Source organism: Opisthocomus hoazin, chromosome 7 (genome assembly GCF_030867145.1).
Source record: "Opisthocomus hoazin isolate bOpiHoa1 chromosome 7, bOpiHoa1.hap1, whole genome shotgun sequence".
NCBI classification, from domain to species: domain Eukaryota; kingdom Metazoa; phylum Chordata; class Aves; order Opisthocomiformes; family Opisthocomidae; genus Opisthocomus; species Opisthocomus hoazin.
Genome location: NC_134420.1, coordinates 19,025,036 through 19,045,188, shown reverse-complemented (window position 1 = coordinate 19,045,188; position 20,153 = coordinate 19,025,036). Strand labels below are relative to the sequence as shown.

The 20,153-nt window shown below is 39.4% G+C and overlaps 1 protein-coding gene across 1 annotated transcript in view; it reads right to left on the bottom strand.

The window, feature by feature from the left end:
* The window catches only part of KCNQ1 (potassium voltage-gated channel subfamily Q member 1), a 367,299-nt gene that overhangs the window by 306,719 nt on the left and 40,427 nt on the right, over window positions 1-20,153 (bottom strand). The window contains exon 2 of the mRNA XM_075427497.1: window positions 12,739-12,829. Coding sequence (XP_075283612.1) covers window positions 12,739-12,829 — 91 coding nt within the window. The remainder of the gene's footprint in view (window positions 1-12,738; window positions 12,830-20,153) is intronic.

Below are 20,153 nucleotides of genomic sequence, written 5' to 3'. Positions count from 1 at the left end.
AAGGAAATTCCATGTTATCACTATACTACTTGAAAGCAATTTTCTAGCATTTTAGCATGGATTTTCCTAGTTTTGTTACCAAAATATAAAAATAGGGCTTTGCTTACAAACAGTTATTGATTTTGATTGCTGCTGCAAACCTTGTTCTGCTTTCAAGGTCTGCAAGATCCCAGATGTACTCCCTCCACCTTACCCACTATATCACAAATGCATTCGTAAGAGCACAGCAGTGGAAAGCTGGACTTCCATACAGTCAGTATACTGCCCCTAATTCTCTTGCATTTTTTTCTCTTGCGGATGAAATAGCAACTCACTAAGCTTCCAGTTCAGAATTGAGAGTAAGGCAAGAATTCTTTCTTTACATCCTTTTTAACTCTGTTTGCTTTAAAAAGGCACATGACTCATAGTGGTTAAATATTTAACTGTTTCATTAACGAGCTGGATCCTAACATGCAAGTATGAAAAGACATGTCATTATGTCTGAAAAATCCTACTCATATCAAAGCAGCTTTTCAATTTTTTTATATATATACATACACCAGGAATCTGTAAGGTAAGTTGCTATCTTGGGACTAGTCTACAGACACATTTAGTACTGGTACTCTGTGTAAAGATATGTGGGGATTGGTGTTTGGTGTGGCTTTTTTTTTTTCCTTTTTCTCAAAATAGTTGAGTAATTCAAGTCCAAATGTGCCTGTTATTGTATTAATGATGACATAATAGTACAATTATACCCTAGGGGACTAGGCTACACTGACGCGTGCAACCACGTGCTCATGATCACTTCAAAGACAGAAAGAGATTGAAGATACTGCCACACCCAACTCCTCATTACTGCACCTCTCAACTTAGAGATTACCACCCACAAAGCTGAACAACGGTAACTTGTTGTGGAAGGGCTCTTAGCCCTCCCTCTTCAATCTAACTAAATTAGTTTTAACCATCCTTGGTGGTAAACAAAGTTTTCTGGGGCAGCTAGGTGCTGCAGCTGACTACGAAAGCAAATGCAGTACAATACAACACTGGGCAGAGTAAAATCCTGTTGAGGGCCAGCAGCAAAGAGGTAGCAGATGACTGCTTCTTAAGCTCTTCCAGAGAGACATGCTTCTGCAGCCCTATCTACACCCTGTCTGTTTCAGCCGAGTTTGAACAAAACAGGTTTTGTTTGTAGAAACAGCCTAGCTGCCAATTCAAGTTCAATAACTGGCTCTGGATTATAATAGGCATGCCTAGACCTATAGGATAAAATTAATTTCAGTCAAGTTGGTCTCAATCAGCTGTCAGGCTGATATCCTGCTGTCCTGCAGCAAAACAGATGCAAAGTAAGCACAAAATGCTACTTAATTCATTATTCAGTGAAATCAATACAAGAGAGGCACAGAGTGAAATGTGTAAAATAAGGGCCAAAACCTCAGCTTTCATACAAAAAAAAAACTTTCAAAGTTCTAAATTAAGAAATGAGACAAGAAATTAAGTGTTATGATTGCTGAGGCCCATCACTGAACCTGAATGTATGGAGCCGCCAAAGCTGGGACTTCTGTAAGTTATGTTCTTTCTCTGCTTCCGTGCCTGACTGTGCAAGAGGCTGCTCACACTTTCTCCTGCTCACCTTTTCACCACATCATCTCTTTAGGTGGCAAGGTCTAGGAAAGTAGGAACTTTCTTTTAGAACATGTGGGCCTCCACTCCACTAAGTGCTGTACTTGATCTTGCAGGCAGGGCCCTTTGAATGGGCTGTAATGTAAATAAAAATATCCTTTCTCAGGATAGCACACAAGGTTGCTTGTAAATTGCGTTGCAGATAGAGTCTCCATCATACTTTTTAACTATCAAAAGCTAACAAATCTTACTCTACGTTTTCACAAACACTTTAAGGCAGCCCTGCTGCCAAAAGAAGCAATCTCATCTGGCCAAAAAAAAAGGTTAGTTTGAATCCATCTGGGTTCTCCAAGGCAGTTTACAACATTGCTGCACAAATGCTTGTGTTGGCATGAGGAATGAAGCAGCAGGACCATTTTTTCAGGTGGCAGTGCCAGTTCATACAGGCTGAAACCCATCCTTCAAAGTGCAGCCTGGGTTCTCTGAAGCATTTGTCTCACAAAGCCAAGTTAGAGTGGAGAAGCTATGGGTCACTCAATTTTACTCATAAACCTGCTAATACTCACATCCCAAGAATGCTGCGAGGTTAAGTACATTGGTGTTTGTGAGACATTACAGAAGTAAGATTAGTAAATATTTAATTTTCTCTCCTTCCTCTTTCCCTGCCCTGGCCACTAAGTATAGCTCGTTCCGAGTTCCATATACTAAATCAATGACTTGGAGCAGCTCCTAGGAGGTAGCTGTCAAGCTCCCTGCCCGTGGGCCAGATAGAGGTCAGTCATCATACGCACGTATTCTGACTCAAAACTGTTCTGTGATGTTGCAGCCAAAACAGCATGCAAATACATGGTACCCACCCTTCTGCAGGGAACCATGGAATAGTCAGGTTACCTCTACAGCAGACGGCCTTTCTCACCTTGATCTGGGGAACAGCTGCAGAGGGATAAAGAACAAGTAGATCAGCTCCTTTTGCATGCATTCCAAGCGCAAACACATCCTGTCAGGCTGGCAGAAACCACAACGACAAGGAGTGTTTCTGAAAGGTACCTTAAAAATGATGTTAACAGCATGCTGGAGGAAAAAAAAGGGTCAGCCCCAATGCTATTAGCATAAGGGAAACCATCAAAGGGAGGCAGCACATAGCTTGCTTTCACAGACTGGGTGTGAAAACAGGCATTTTTGTTATTTTGTTAGTTCTTCAAAGCCCTGCTGTTTCCGAGAGCTAATAACAATTCTTGATGTCCCATCATCTTAAAAATATGCTAGTGTTCAGTGGGTTAGGTGAAAATACCTGATGTAAAAAATACACTAAGGTACAGGTCCCTGAAATCAATGAACAATGGCATAGCTGACCAGTGCAGAAGTTTCAGGACATCTGTCCCAATGTTTGGTCCCTTGAGTCAACTCAGAGAAACCCACAGAACTTACTCCGTTGCACAGCCTCTGACGCTGCTGCTGCCAGGGCACATTGGCACCCATCCTTGTTCGCAGCCAAGGCACAGGACATACCAGGAGTGCAGAACAGAAACACAACACATGGCAGCTCTCTGGGCTATCAAGACTCCTCCAGCAGCTCAGTATAAACACCAAGTTCTAAGCTCTACAACAAAATTAATTTACTTTATAAGCTGAGATACAGTGTAAATGCCCATATTATGTATTACTAGACTGAACGAACAGCTCTAACAAACTCTTTGACAAGACCTTTCTGATTACTGAGGTAAAATAAGGCTGGGCCCCATAGTACGATGGGAACAATCCTAGAAACTCTTTGTGCAAGACAAGCCTAACAGAACTGACGCTTCAGTGATGCTGACATTTTTCATACTACCAAAATAAAAGTAAATTAGATAAAAATAAATTTAAAACCTGAAATATGAGATAAATACAGCTTGTAGTTACATAAATCAAACTCTCATGCCCCCTAGGTTATCCCCAAGTAGAAGGAGACACTATTCAAGAACTCTTTCCTATCACGCCCCGATCCTGCCAATATCTATGCGCGCAAGGAAGCTCCGTTGAAGTCATGATGACTACCCATATGCACACAGTTAAACATACTGCATAATTGCAAGTCTAACGCCAAAAAACTTCGCTTACAAATATAGAACCTAATTTGGTCACCTACCCATATACATTAAAAAACGCAGAATACAGAGTTTTGACTTCCCTCCCTCCCCAAACCATGGAATAAACTCTCAGTAGGGTGAAGTTGCCAGAGGCTCTACTCGATACAAATGAAATCCAGCTAGAAGTATTTTTTATAATCTTTACTGAAAATAGAAATATGTTCTATATACAGAAATATATATATGTAAAGAAGCATGCTTATAAATATATATGAAGAAGTAACAGGGTGATCTCTACACCTTCTTGTTCCTTCACTGTGCACAAAGCCAGCTGTTTGTGACTTATTTCAAGGCTGTGACAAGTTTCTAACAGGATGTTCATTCACTTCATTCCCCTTCCAAGAGCAGTTACTGCTCCATGGTGAGATGCGCTTTCTTACCATCAAATGCAGAAGTCAAGAAATGAAATAACGATTTTTTTTGATAATTAACTCATAGAAGCTTACTTTAGAAACTGCCAAGAACAAAAAAACTACCAGGAATTCCAGTTGCTTTTGCTTTTTAGCCACGTAATTGAACCCACTTAATCCAACTCTGCAAAATAAAATTCTTAATGCATTCAATTTAAGTTATTTATTTTAAGTTATTATAATTTAAGTTCGGTTCTCTCTGGAACCTCCTTTCTTCTAAGACATTGGCACTCACTGCTCTTCTGCACTACAATTACACCACACCTGCAGAGTTTATTGCAGTTTTGCCTACCAAGGGCCACTTCAAGCCATTTAAGAGCTACCAGCTAGTGACAGCTGGCAAATTCAAACCTGTCTCAGTAGTCTATCATATGTAATCAATTGCAAATAGACCTTCAACAGACTCATCCCATTATTTCCTAGCTAATATACCCCGGGGAAAACAAGGCAGCAAGCTTCCACTTTGAATCATGAAGCTAGTTTTGCCCCTGTCCCTCCCTCCCAGCTTCTCCCCTGCCCCTCTCTTTGCATCAGTTCACTGCACTGTTTCAGCTTTTCAGCTTGATATCCGTTATGTTATGTCAGCTGTTACATTACGCTTAAAACAATAGACTCCAGCTGGCTGAGGTCAGATGTGAAAACAAGGACCTAACAAAGCCTTAGACCCTCCAGTTATACTGAAATTGAGATACACACTGAATGTAGCACTTCATGACAAACTATTTTCCAGACATTTGGGCAAAGCATAAAGGAAACACCTGTCACTGCAAACATCACACACTAATCCAGATAAATCCTAAATTTAAAAATCTTTCTTTTCACTACTTGGCTCTACTATGCACCAGAACTTCAGAGTTTTAACTTTTTTTTTTTTTCCCCAAGATGGAATTTGTATTACTCATCTTGTTTACTAAAATACTAAATAGTGAAAACTGTGTATAATTTCAAAGAAAATATGTTTACCATATTTCTTTTAGAGTTACCAAGCAAATGCTTTGAGTTTGACATGGATTTATACCCCAGAAAAGTTTAATCTGACTTTAACCCTTAAGCAGAAAGCTTGACAAAAGTGGACAATAGATACAACAGTGAATGAAACATACTTTTTCAGTGACAGTACTGTCTTAGACGCATCTTTGAACAGAATTTATTGGAATGTAGCTATACTAAAAAATAAAGAAACAAAACGCCACTATATTATGTGACTTACGAGAGCAAACACAAGCTCCTGAGAACAGGTGAACTACTAGTAACTCTGGAGCACATATGCCCCTGTTTTTCAGAATGCTGCATACAATACAAAAGCAATGCTTTCTGAAAACAGTTGATAGATGAAAAGCTGGGAAGCTTGCTCATCGCAGAAGTTCAGCTCTGCACTGTGTTCATTTCAACCTTTGGCCAACGTGCCCACGCTGCCAGTGCAGCTGATCACCATGTCGGATCATGTGGGTCACCAAGCAGCCAGCAGACGGCACCAGGCCATCACCAGTGGTTCGTGCTGGCCTGCAATCCGTCACCAGCTCCATCATGAGCTTGAGAAAGGTCATTCTTCCCAGACCCCATCTCAGTCTTCAGAGTCTGAGCCCACATACATACTTGGTGCTTCATAGCCATTTGATCCCAATGCATTGTGGAGATAAACGTTAAATTTCAATTCCTTTACTCACAGTGACTTAGTTGCAGACTTTATTTTAAATGACAGCATTCAGGTATGCTTCCACAGAACTCCAGGTACAGAAATCCAAGAAGGATTATTTTTTTCTTCATAATTCTTAGAAAAGTCAGAAATGGAAGTTACCAATTTTCTGCATACAAGCTTATACTTATTAAATACATACTCCAGTGTAGCAGAACAATATTGGAACTCAAACCCAGAACATTTTGAACCTGCTGGAAGAAAGGTATGCAATACATGTGAAAAGAGTTTTCTTTTCCACAAAAGTCACTGTTTATTCTTATCGTATACATCTAAAAAGTAATTTTTTGTGGTAACTTTAGAGAAGTTTAGCCAAATAAACCTTTTCTTTTTTTCACCACTGAAAACAAAACATCTAAGACAATAGCAAGAGCATACCTGGAAGGACATAACATACTGGAAAATTTTCAGTGTGTTAACAAGTTCAGGATCTTTTTCTTTCTCATCCATGCAAATACTTGTCCAACTCATTTCACAGAAAGCTTTAATTGTTCTCGCTCTTTTCTAAAAGCCATATGCATAACAAGAAATCAGGTAGGCCAAACAGCATGAATTTTGCGGCCACAACCACAAAGTGGCCAGAGTTGTCTCTGGCAGCAATATTTACACCGCCTTTTTCTTCCACCCCACTCTCCCAGAATTATTTTTGTTGATTACTCGTATAAAATTCCCCAAGCCCATGTGAAAAAACATCTTTTTATTAACAGTTCGTTTCTTCCAAAAGATATTTTTACCTACTCGAGGGCACGATCCAAGGTCTGAATGCAGCCACCCACCAGTCGCAGCGTGGTCCAATGCTGCCCTCTACAGATGGTTGTTAAAGGGAAACCACTGCTCCCTTCTACGAGTGTTTGGGTCTTAGCACGTACAAAAACAAAAAGCAGCTCATCTTTCCCTGACTGGTCTTAGCATACTTTCAGTTGACCTCTTCATTCTTTCCTGGCATTCTGTATCAGCTCAGACTTCATCTACACCAAACAACAGTAACAGGCTTGTCTTCTCTTTTATAAAGCCCATTTCACTAAATTCGTTCAGCTGTTCCTAACAGACAATCTTCTTCCTACTTTAGAAGCATGTGATTTGGCTCCCTCGGACCTGTTCAGAATGGACATAAAGCAGAATTTAAGCTGGACTGAAAACATGCTCATGCAACCTTTTGAACCAAATTAATTAAATCCTTTTAACATCACATTTACATTAAACACATAATTCTCCTGTACAGACCAGGGGAGTTGACAAGGGATTGCTTTGTGAACAGCTGGAACAAGTTACGATGTTACTACCAGCAGCATTTCAAACCAACACAGCTGATTTTGCCACGAAGCACATTAGAAGCACTCAAGTTATCTGCCAGTGCAGCTCAGCTACAAACACCAGAACCACAGACTGAAGCACAGCGAGAAACACCTGGGTTCAGATTCCGAGGGAGTTCCTTGTTCCAGCTACTAACTATACTGTCACCTAATTAAAAGTGGGGAGGGCAATTTGCATCTCTATTCATGTTTCCTGAGCCTTTGAATCACTTACATTCGGCCTTTTCACTACAAACTAGAATGTACAGAAACCGACTTTAAATGAAAGCTAGGATTCTCATCTTCAGCTGTCAGTGGAGTGATGGAAAGGAAACGCTGCAGTGAGTGATTCCCTCAACAGATCTATCTGCAGGTCCAACAAAAGAAAAGGATTAAAGGGTATGAGCCCACCACACACAGGTCTTTGACGGCAGCTGACTGGGCCAGACCAGGCGACATTGCTGAGGCTGCAAAGACAAACTTTTCGCTCTCTCAGCTACAGTTTCTTTACAGTCTGTATACCAGATCAGTCTGTAGAGCTATCAAGCATCCTTTACTGATATTAATCCTATTTAAAATTTTTCAAAAGGACAAAAACGCACCAATGTCCAGATCGTAAGTCTCTGTCTTGGCCTTCTTAACCAAGGAAGATAATCAGAAAAAAAATGCTGCAAACACTTTGAGCTATTTGAACCATTTGTTCTCTCTGAAGACCGTCTTCAGAATCAAAAGCTTCATGTGTTTTTCTCTTTCTTTCTCACAAGGCCCACAAAACACTCCAGCAAACAACACCCAAGGCTTATACTCAAAACACAAGATTGTATTAAAAGAAATAAAATCTAGATTTCTCACAGGCCTAGACTCTGTGCCATTTTCTCTTAATTGTAGGAACAATTTCAAAGCCAATAACATAAATGTTAACCACCCAAAACTATTACCTTTTATCTTCATTGATAGTCTGTTTAACATTTAAATTTTTTTTCATCTCTTCAGTAACAAGCATGCTAAAGTAGACAAGGAACTCAGAAAAGAGAAAGCTGGAAAGAGCTTATACTTTCATCACAAAAACATATCCTTCTTTTTTTTGTTTGTTGGAATAAATATTGAAATGAGATTCCTACAAGAAAATAGCTTTTTCAGGCACACTAAATATCCCTTGGTTCAGCAGAATATTTAATCCCCTTGGATCAGGCACTTGGATTTTCTTAGATCATGCTGAGATAACAGCATTCTGCTGTGTTCTGGCACCGTAAAATCCTTGCTTATGAAAATAAAAGAAAAATATGGCCTCTCTGGGAACATACATCTCTGAATTACTTTTTTCCATAGTTTAAATATCCTAGTCTCAAAATCAAATTTTTACACAGATACACCACATTATTTTCATGAGTCATGGCACAAGCTCTCCCACACTACTATTTTAAATAGGCCAAGTGCACATATACCCTTCAAAATGAAGATCCTTTCACAGTCTCGGCTCAGACTCCACCTCACGCTGGGCAAGTGCCAACGAGTAACGGGAGTCAAGTCCCTCCAACAGCACCATCTAGTGAAAAAAAGTTAAAATAAACACATGCAAATTTAAACAGTTTTCACTGCATTCTGGAAACTAACAAAAGGCCAATTCTCTCCTAATCTCCCACTACAACTGCATTTAGGTACAGCTTTCATCAAGGCTCTTTGCCTTGTGAAGTGTGGTGACAAGTAGAGAAAGATTCAACAGCTAATTGTAAGCTTTTTGTCTAAAATTGGAACACCACTTGGAACACACATAAACTTTCCTCTGTTTATTTTTCCAATGTTAAGCTTCCATTTTTCTTATTATTACGCAAAATAGAAGCATTTTAAACTGCTTTAAAATTACTGATAACATAACTTCTTCTATTTCCTCCTCTGGTAGTGGGAGATACTGTAAGACAAGCAGCTCCATAATAAAAAGGAAATAATATATACATATAATCTCAACAATCTTTTTAGATCTTATTTTCATATAATCGTAATATCTTGTACGACTGTATTATTGAAGCATGAAAGTCCTGTTCATGAAAAATGGCACACAGCTTCCATCTGTAACTTCGATGTACCAGTCTCACTGGTTTCAAAAAGACCATCTGCTGAAGTTGTGTAGGTGCTTAGATCTTTCACAGGGTCAGAGCAAAAACCTTTGGCTACGTGGAGGAAATACAGTGTTTAGCTCTTAATTGTGCTTTTTATAAGGTCTTGCTTAAATGGTATTTCAGGAACAGATTCTGCACTTTTCCCAACATGAACATTCAACACCATGCAACTTGGAAGCAGGATATAGAAGAGATTCTGTAACAGCAGTTTACAGATAAACACACACGCACGCACACATGCTTTTACAGTTATTCCACCTTATTTTCAAGATAAATCAGATTTACAATCCCCATGCAGTAAGCTCATCTAATCAGACTTGCTCAATGGGGCTGTTCAGCTCAGCATACCCACAGGCTAACTCCGAGCACTCACTTCCAGACATTCAGCATGATATAGGAATTTCTCCCATTTCCAGACCTATGGCTGCCTGGTCAAAGCCTCCTCCTTGCCCAAATATAAGTCATCCAAAAATCTCAGGTAGGCAAAATTTCAAAGCATGACATTACACGTTTGGTGCCACTAACTACCTCACCCTTATATTTGATGCATTACAAAGCATAATTCATTTAGAGAGAATTCTACCCTGCATATACATATATATACTTTATGTCTAAATAAAAGGCAATCTGCTCTTGAAAGAGCTTCAGTAATTTTCCCTTTGGAACGCAGATTGGGAAAGGTGGACTCAATTTTATAATCTTCAAAAGAAAGGGTTAAAGGTCTGTAAGTGTTACCTTAATTATTTTAAACTCACAGAGCACACGAGCAGTATAACTCAAGTTTCATGGAATGACTTGAGGTCTCATAAGCCTCAAACTCCACATGGCCAAAGGTTCCCTCCCTTTCACCATCCCAGATAAACCCAAGCAGAAAAGCCTTCTTCAAGATTCCCATACTCCTCCTGGTAGGTTGTTGCTATACTGGTGCTCCTTTGAGGTCTCTCTCACTCAGCTTGTAAATCAACTTGTTTGCCCTTCTTTGCAGACTTACAACAATGTTACTTACTTTCATTGTCTGGCTCCAAATTAAAACTGTTATTGTGGTATAACTAAAAGTCCCTCTACAAACACAGAACAGAAATTAATTCCTACTGCAAAGCGGTAGAGAGTGCTCTCCTAAGCTTTAATAAGTCTCCTTACATCACCATTTGGGTTGGAAGTATGCACTGTGTTTTTTCCTGTTTTATTTTTTATTCCCTCTACGCTGTTACACTTTGGTTTACTTCCTTATGTTTTACAGTTTCTCTTCAACCAGCGATCTGCAATTAACTCCCCCCTTAACAATTCAGTTACATCTAACTTTGACAGCTTGTAATGATATGTTAGAGTGAAAGTAAAATCTCAGATAAGAACAGAATAGGAAATTTTACTGGGTAGACACCAACAGGAACCGGATTCCAACATTTGTATGTGTGTTGCAAGGTGCCACAACTCCTTTTAAAGTCCCATCAAAACTGGATAAAACAGAGCACATTGGCCCATTTACTGCTTTGGACCAACAGATCACTGTAATCGCCTTAAGTTTCTTGAAATTTGCCACAGTTAATCCTTTAAGAAAACAATATCAGAATACGCCAATACCGAACAAACAAACAACTGCTGAAATCCCAAGAAATCATGATAGTAGGATTTCAATGTTAAAAATTAACCATAGTTATTCTCATGACATAGAGCAGGAACACCGATTCACTCTACTTAGAAAGCAAGATAATACAGAACAGTATGAACACCCAATACACACTGGATATTAAATACATTGTATGTAATCCCGAATGCATTGCATACATATTACACTGAACATATTCCACATATACAGACAACACATACTGCATACAGTATGAACACACAAAACGAGTTCCATGATTTCACGGGGCAGGAGGAATGAAACAGCACTGGTTATGTTGGCACTAGAGGTTTATTTAACTGAAACAACACACTGTGTCCATGTGAAATTTTATGATATACTGCAAAGATGAGTGAGATATCACAAGTGAAATTCACCACAGAAATTTGCAAAGTATCCGCAACTAGTAGTTGTGGATCAAAAAAAAAAACACAAACAAAACAACTCCTAAATCTGTACAGAAAGAAAATCCCAAACCACAAAACAGAAAAGGTACTGGATGCAGAAATACAGATTCTCTTAGCTGGCAACTAATTATAATGTTACACCTAAGAGTTCAAATGTCTTACAAATTAGTTAAAAATAATATACTAGGCATGAAAATACCTTAAATGGAAATAGTGTGATTGATGCTAAATACAATATACTGTATTCTCATCCTTACAGTATTCATAATAGGTATAAAACCTTAAAATATTGCACAGATAAATTGACAAAATTCATTATAATTGATGGAATTAAATAAACTTTCTCATGTTAATAATGAATACATTACGTAACAATGATATTAGTGGTGCACAGCTACAAGAAGTATTTTGAACAAACATTGAAACTGCTAGTTACCATTTTCTCACTACTGTGATAGTGTTTTCATAAATATGAAAAAATGTGAAAAGCATGAAAGTCATTTATTTACAGAGAAATCAATGATTTAGCAGGGGTTATCTCACCACTGAAGTACAATAAATTTATACATTTTTTGTATGTTTAAAATCATGTGCCTCCAACTCCAAAACTAAGGTTCTTGAATTAAATCTAAGCTAGTAGGACAGTAACACTCTCGTAACATTTCTTCATACGTATCCATTGCAGCAGTAGTATACTATAAACAAAAGGGTTTATTTACTGAAGGGAAAGTGTGTAAGACCAGTAGAGCAAGCCGTCTTAGCTCTAAAGTCAATGAAAATACATGAGTTGTCCACTTGTGAAAGCAAGCTGGATCACAGAATCACAGAATGTTACGGGTTGAAATGGACCTCTGTGGGTCATCTAGTCCAAACCCCCCTGCTGAAGCAGGGTCACCTACAGTAGGCTGCACAGGACTGCGTCCAGGTGGGTCTTGAATATCTCCAGAGAAGGAGACTCCACAACCTCGCTGGGCAGCCTGTTCCAGTGCTCCATCACCCTCAGAGGGAAGAAGTTCTTCCTCATGTTCAGCTGGAACTTCCTGTGCCTCAGTTTGTGCCCATTGCTCCTTGTCCTGCCGCTGGGCACCATCTGACATCAACTAAAACAAAGGTCCTCCACGTACTTCTTTTCCCCCCTATGGTCAGGTATCTGGTCTTCAGTATGGCTGAAAAATGGATTAGCCTGAGCAATATGATGGATTCAAGCTTAATTAGAACAGCCTTGTGTGTTGGACACAATATAGATGCCCTCAGTATAGGCCATACAGGGTAAGACTTGTGTTTTGTGCTACCATGACTTTTGGTGTGTCTGTAGCTTTACAGACTCCTTAGGGAAAAGCAGAAAAGCCTTTTGTCAATTAAGCCATAAGAAATACCCTGCTTGATGTGGTATTAGCTCAGGAGATCAGAATTTGAACATTAAGAACAAACATGCATCAATCACATTAATGTCCACATACATACCATCCAAAATAACGTCCCTGTAGCGAGAGCTGCATACTGTTCAATTGTAGAAAGCACACTGAAGATAAGGCATATCAGCACAATAAGGAAGCTGCAAATAAAAAAAAAAAAAACAGAAATAATGTAATGCAGTCTAGTGAGAACCCAGAGGAAGGACGGATAATTATGCCATTACAAATTATCTGTACACACAGAAATGTCATTGGAAATGGCTTATCTTAAAACATAGCTGTTAAATTTTGAGTGATCCTGCTTCATGTTGGATAGTTTATTTCTCTTTAGACGCTGAGATTTTGGGTTGGACATTATCAATCAAAACAGCACAATAACATTCACTTTAGCCTACCTCTAAGGCTTGCTGTTTCTCAGGAAAACAGCATTCCTTGTTCTTTCCCCTTGTAAGGGCTACTATGGCTGAATCATCACCACACAACCCCCCAACACACTTCAAATATTTGCCTTTTTTCTGTTCCAAATTCTAATAAACTGTGAAGAGAAATCCCAACTAAGCCAGAGCTTAACAGGCTCTGTGCACACTGTCTTTTATAACCAATCCCCAAATGGCCCCAGACAAATAAAATCTGACATTTAGCATCTGAAACACAACCTAGGACTGATTCCATTTTTACATAAAACAAAATCTCAAAGCAACCATCAGAGAGTGAGAATGCAAGGGTTTGTTCCCCAGTTCTCCCTGCCAGTGTCACTCCTTAGGGAGGGGGTCCTAGTTCCCAAGGTAAGATTTGGGACAGCCAGGGAGTTGCAGCAAACTCAGCCCAACTGTCTGTAGCCCCCAGGAAGCTTCTTCCCCCAGCCGGGAAGCAAGGCTGCCCAGCCCTGCAGCAAGGCTGCCCAGCCCTGCAGCCTCTGCCTTCAAACCCCTTCCCTGAGCAGCTTCAGCTGTGCCCACCTCCCCACAGGAATGCTCCCTGCCTAAAAGAAATATAATGCATTTGGGAAGAAAAGATTTAAGACCCAAACTGGATCCTATCCTCTATACACGAGGCATAGGCAGATTCCAGTTGCCAAACAACTGCATGTTTCTTTTTAAAACATGGCATAAGCATCAAAGACAAAACATTCACTTATATAACACAGAGCTAGTTGTTAGGGATATTTTTCACAATTCTGTTGAGACAAGCAATACCGATCCTTTGCATTTGACAGAAACTTGCTGCAAAATCCAGTAACTAAAACATCCCCCGTTACAGGGCTGTAAAATGGTGAATCAGGTTTTTTTCCCCTCTGAAAAACAACAACAAAAAAGAATTGTCATAGTGAATAAAACTGAACGCAAGAGGAAAAAGTTAAAACAGGGCATCAGTGGCTGCAAATTGGCATGGCTCAGCTGAAGTTACCCAGAGTCTTCATCTTTTTTCATATTAGCAAGAACTTCATTGGGTGAATTTTTTGAAAGGCCAAGCACCTGACACAACAAAAATGTGTCAAGGTTGACATTATAAGCTACATTGCCCAATGATCGCTTCAAAATACAGCACATGTAAGTCCAGCGCACACACAGACAAATGATATTGTAAACACATTAGAAAACCGTGGAGAGGAAGTTTGTAGGTAATTAGGTTCAAAAATCAAATTAGTAAGTGATAAGAAATTGAAGTTAATAGGATAGAGACTACCACTTATCAACACAAGCACACATGAGACTATACTTTCACCTAGGCAAAGTATAAATATGCAGGTGTTTCTGATCTATGTCTAAAATCTTCTCATTTTACCTTGTATCTCTAACTTTGGCCATTCTCAAATAGAAGTAAGGTGTGCAGACAAGGCAGGGGAACACAAAGATGAGCCCGTCATTGGAAATATAACAGAAATGTTCCCGAAATGTCCAGCCCTTCTATCTGCAATATTCCCACAATCGCTTAAGACCGATACGCACGACAAGAAGAACATAAATAGGTTCATTTACACGGAGGTAGCTAAGGGTGTCTGGACAAAGAGTCCAACATACATAGAAGTACTAGTTCAAAGCAAACAACGAGTTGCATGGGATAGTGTAAGCTGTCTGAATACACTCTGAGCAGTAACAATTGATACTTCTGACATCCTTTAATAGCAGTAGAGTTGTTAGAGATGTGGCCCGGCCGGTAGACGAAACCACAAGAGGGCACCAAAGCAAAGACCAGCCCATTTCTCTGCTTTACTGAACAAACACAACTGACGAGAACCTAATCAGGATTAAAGGTGAAAGTTTGTGTGCCGAAGTGACAGGAAGGTAAACTTTGGGTAAATCGTTTGCCAAATGTCTTTGCTTGTTATGATTATAGAAATTGAAGACTGACATAAGAACTGCATCAAGTGCCAGTCACCGCACTACCTACTTTTATGGGTTTTCATGCACATGGATCCATTTCAGTCTTACTAATGTTATTTTTTTTTTCACCCCCAGAAAAACTCTTGAAAATTATTGTTGTGCTCTTGAAGCACGAGACACCTTCATACCCATAAATACACGTTATCCCAAGCAGAACAAGAGGTTTCATCAGATAATCCTGCTTCTCTTCTGTTTCTTTGGCATTAGAGAGAAGATCCCCACAAGCCCCACTAGTACACCTGTGCCAGCGGAGCACCACAGCTAAGCTACTAACCCTGGCACAGTGGTATGACTATTTTGCTTCTGAGGCTAGATCAATTGCACATAACAGAGAGTAAAATTACGAGATTAAAAAAAAGTACATGGTCTTCCTCCTGGCATCAACCTGCTATTCGTTTCATTCCAACACTCCACTCTCACCCTGTTTTTGCTTCAGTACTAGTGGCTTCCTCCTCCACTTCTGAAGCATAAGAAGGGAGCGAGGCACCAGTAAAATGGAAAACAGGAAAAACTTGACACTTTTTTTTTTTTGACAGCTACCTCCCCTCTCCTCAGCCAGAAGTAGAGCACATTCTCAGTTACTGCCTACTTTCACTTGTTGACAGCAGACAAGTGCACAGTAGTTAAATAGTTATGAGCAACACTTGCAAGGACAGACTCTGCCTCAAATTTGAATCTGCTCCATGAGAAAATCCTCCTGGGGCAATTTAATTGTCAAGGCTCAGAAAGCTTCCACTACTCATCTGAGAGCTGTGATGTTTTTCCCCTAGTATTTAGAATGTAACTCAACTTGTGTGAATTTTCACAGGGAAAATCAAAGGTACAACACTGACAACGGAAGATAAAATTTCAAAGCCCCCAAATTGGTATATTTTTTCAAAGCAAATGTTACAATTTTCACTTTACTGTGATCACTATTACTACATTTTCCCAAAAAAGCCCTCACCTTGATATAGATGCTAATATCTAAACTGTTCATCCAGCCAGTTAAAATCAGAAAAACTAATGGGCAACTGAAACCAACCTTACAATAAGAAGCATTAGCCAAATTACCAGTAGACAGATGTATCAACCCTACCCTAATCAACCACATAACTCCAGATAGCCAAGTTAAGAGAGCTTTGTTTCAGACACACTAAGCCTCACCTGCACTTCAAAGCTCTGTTGTCAGTGGAAAGATACTGGACACCTTCACAGAACAATTTATATCCCATGTGAAACAAAGTTACTGTGCCAAACATTTAGTTATTGCAACTGTTGATGGGGTGAAGGCTCTAAACATGGACATTTAAACTAGGCAAACCGAATGTGTGCTATCCGGTATACATGCTAATCCCAAAACATGTCTTAGACTTCACAGAACAGTCATTTACTCTTCACTGGGTTGTAGCCAAGTTGCTTTACTGTAATGTGAGAAGTGGAAATGCATGTTACTTAGCCAGCCTTGCTTCTCTGTCTCACAGTAAAAAAAAAACTTTAAAATATCTTAGCTCCCATATAAGATCTTTACGTCCCTGAGTGATACAAGACAGCTGAATGGTTTAACCACTAGCATCAGACACTCTGGAACACTTTGTTAAGCACACAGTCCAGTGCTCCTTTCACCCGTTGTATATGGGGTAGCAGAACAAACACTCACCACTGTATCTGCCCTAACAACTCCAGTATAATACCTTTTACTTCTAGAGACAGACAGCAGCACACTGGAATTTCTTGAACTCTAGCAGTCAGAAGAGTCTTAGTCTCTTGGAAACCACCAATCTTTTATCTCCTGAAACCCGTTGCTTGTTTACCCTCTATGCACAAACGTGACCATCTTCAAGAAAGGAAGCAGAGTGGCGAGGAGTTCAGGCTTTCATCAGCTCTGATCTAACTCCCAGATTGTGGGGCCAAGCAAGCATCAGAGATGAGGCGATTGCATGCAAAATCTTTCATGTTGCCTGTCCCAGGTTACAAAGTAGCATCTCCCTGCATATTACATGAAATCATAGCTACGGAATCAGTAACTGTACTTAAAAATACTTAGCTTTGCGGTGAACTCACATCTAACAGTGCTATGTTTCTTTTAACACCAAGAATTTTGCAAGTGTCTGATCATCTCTGTACTTCTGGATGTGAAACCATGAAACCACTATTAGAGCAGTGTGGACACTAACACACAGCAGCAAATGTTTTCTTTCATGGACTGCGTTTTGAGTGGACTATTACATCACGGCCTGCTCCCTCTCAGACAGCCAGCACTGTTTTACTAGAAGATGGCTTCTGTGGTTCTTTTCAACTTGTTCTTTACGGGCACTGCACACCTGGTGGAGTTGTACCCAGAAGTGGAGCGCTCTCAGTGCGCACGAAACAACATCAGCATGCAGCCCTCCAGTAACACTTTGAGCTCATGTACATCCAAGGCTGTACAGAGACTTGGGGTGTGTGCCTATGCTATACTACCCATTAAAGAGAAAAGCACATACATAGACACAGGTCTACATAGTTACACGAGACAGTGTTTGCACAGATCTGCATATGTGGGCAAACGTACAATAAATAATAAAATTTGGCTTACTCCATGAAGTCAGCCAGACGATTTATATACCTTTTTGTCTCAATCTGGTTTGAAAAGTCAGAGCGTTTCCAGGAAAGAATCATACAGCTAACAGGTAAACATGACCAGATAGTGTATACGCTATATTTAGCAATATATAGGAAATATATAGTGAATATACTAAAAGCTAAAGGTGTATTTAATGGTTTCTGACTCTTCTAGGATATATTTTGACTTTCAGAACAGATCCAGACTTAGGGCTTTGTCAATGACCTCCGTGGCAGCTGCAGAAACTTGACACATTACAAGTAGCTATCAGTACTTTGCAGCCTCCAGCCCTGAGCCACTGCTTTTTATTCTGTATTTAACTATGATTTTAGAACATTAGCATGTCTTTTTCGTGGCTTGAAACAATGTGTGGAATGATCAAAGGCACAATTAGCCACCTACTGACAGACAACAATGCTCATTTAGTAAATGTCACAGGTAGGAGAACTGATAAAGGTTTATAAAATATGTCCAGTGATACGACCAGGAACATTTTAAAAACAAAGGTGCATGAGACAAGCTGGAAGTACTTACTCACCAGATTAATATAGTCTCATGCACACACCGTAACCATCATCAAAACCAGTATTGAAATGTGGGTAGATTTTATTCCTTCGTTCAGTGTTTCTTACATACTCTCAGTGGGAGTCTTTCCATGAACCTGGAAAAGGTTGGCATTAGGCCCTAAACTAAGCTGAAACCTCAAAAACATTTAATAGAGAAGGGAGATGCAAAGTTCAGCTGAATTTATACAAAACCAACTTGACTTCTAACCCTCCAGGAATACAACCAGTTTTTCCTTGTTCAATGTCACAGAAGAGCTGGCTTAAGTCTGCTCTTAACTTTCAAACAGCTTTTATTCTTTACTGGAGAAAACGACAAACTAAAAAAGAAATATTCTGTAAACAAAAAAATGTTGTTTGGGTCCTTGTATGTCTTTGGCAATATTCTACCTAAGCATCCTTCTTGAACCCCTCTGTCTGCACCTTACTTTTGGGCAACTGGATTGTCTTTCTTTGAATGTACACCTTTGTTCAGTCACATGCATTATCAAACACCAACCGTGCAATTTCCTCACCAACCTTGCAACTTTGGGAGTTGGTTTGTTTTTTTATTTTGTGGGGTTTTGTTTGTTTGTTTTTTACACAGTAAATAACTTTTCTGCCATTTAGCTTTTAACTGTGGTAGGCTTCATAGGTAAACAAAGCAATACAAACAAAGTTTAGCCTCCTCTAAGCATACAGCTTTAAAAGAACAGGAAGGATGACACTGAGAATGAACAACATGAGTGTGCAGATTAAATACGGGCAGATTCTTATCTTGATCATCATAATTTGCAAGCTACAATGCTGCTGCATATCCAGTTCATGCTAGTTCATTGAAACCTATGACAGTATCGTTATTTCATCTCCATGACTTACACATACTGACGCTTACTTATCAGATTGTGAACACAAAGGTCAATGGTATCATAAAAGGACATTTTCACAGAGCTTTCAGGCAACAAAAAGAGTTATTGCAATGAGGATTTAGATAGATCACTTCAGGTAAGACACACACTGAAGACAGGGGATCACTCTTTCACTTTGTCAAGTATTCTGTCCCATTCTAGGCCAGAGAAGTCATTCCTTACTGAATTTTCATCGGTAAAACCCTGATGAAAAACCTGAACAGGTTTACATTACTGCAAGTCAACATCAACCTCTAACTATCTCACACAGTACTGCGCAGTCATTTCCACTGGGCAGATAGGTAAACATGCATACTAATCCACATAGAATAAAGTCATTTCTTACTGCAGCTAGGCACCAGGTTTTTCTTGTTCTTTCATTCAAGGAATTTTGGGGTTGCTTGAGGAAAAAAATTCTAATAAAAGGTAGAAATTAGAAGGGGAATAGGTAGAACTTTTCACATGGAGGACAGCTGACAATAAGTGAGAGGAAAGGTCTCTAGATCATAAACAGCATTGCCAGAAAGCTAATACAGGATGGCAATTTATTTTATGGGATTATCATCAAAGTATAGTGTCAAGTACAAATACCAGCTGGTACTTTTAAAGGTGAGAAACTCAGATAGGGTTGATTTTTAAAAATGAAACAGGATTTTGCCATGCAGAGAAAATTTTCATCCTTAATGAAACTCACACACATTAATATCCTGTATGCATAGGTCTTCTGCTGAACTCTTTAGCAAGTCTGAACTGAACACTAGAATGACACTAATTCTGTCATGACTACAAACTCCTTAAAAAAAAGTGTGGTGTTTTTTGTGGTTTTTTTTCTTTTCATTTTTGGTGGGTTTTCTTGAAAATGATCCGGTGACATGATTAGAATGCAGGAGCCCTGTTCTTCAATTTGTCTTTGCCCATACCTTTGGCCAACTTTGAGATTCTTATTAACACATGTATTTTTCTTCCAAAGTATGGCTGTGAACTCTCTAACCCTTGAACAAAAACTGCATAACTACTGCATTAGCTGTGCTGCCTAACCGGTTCAG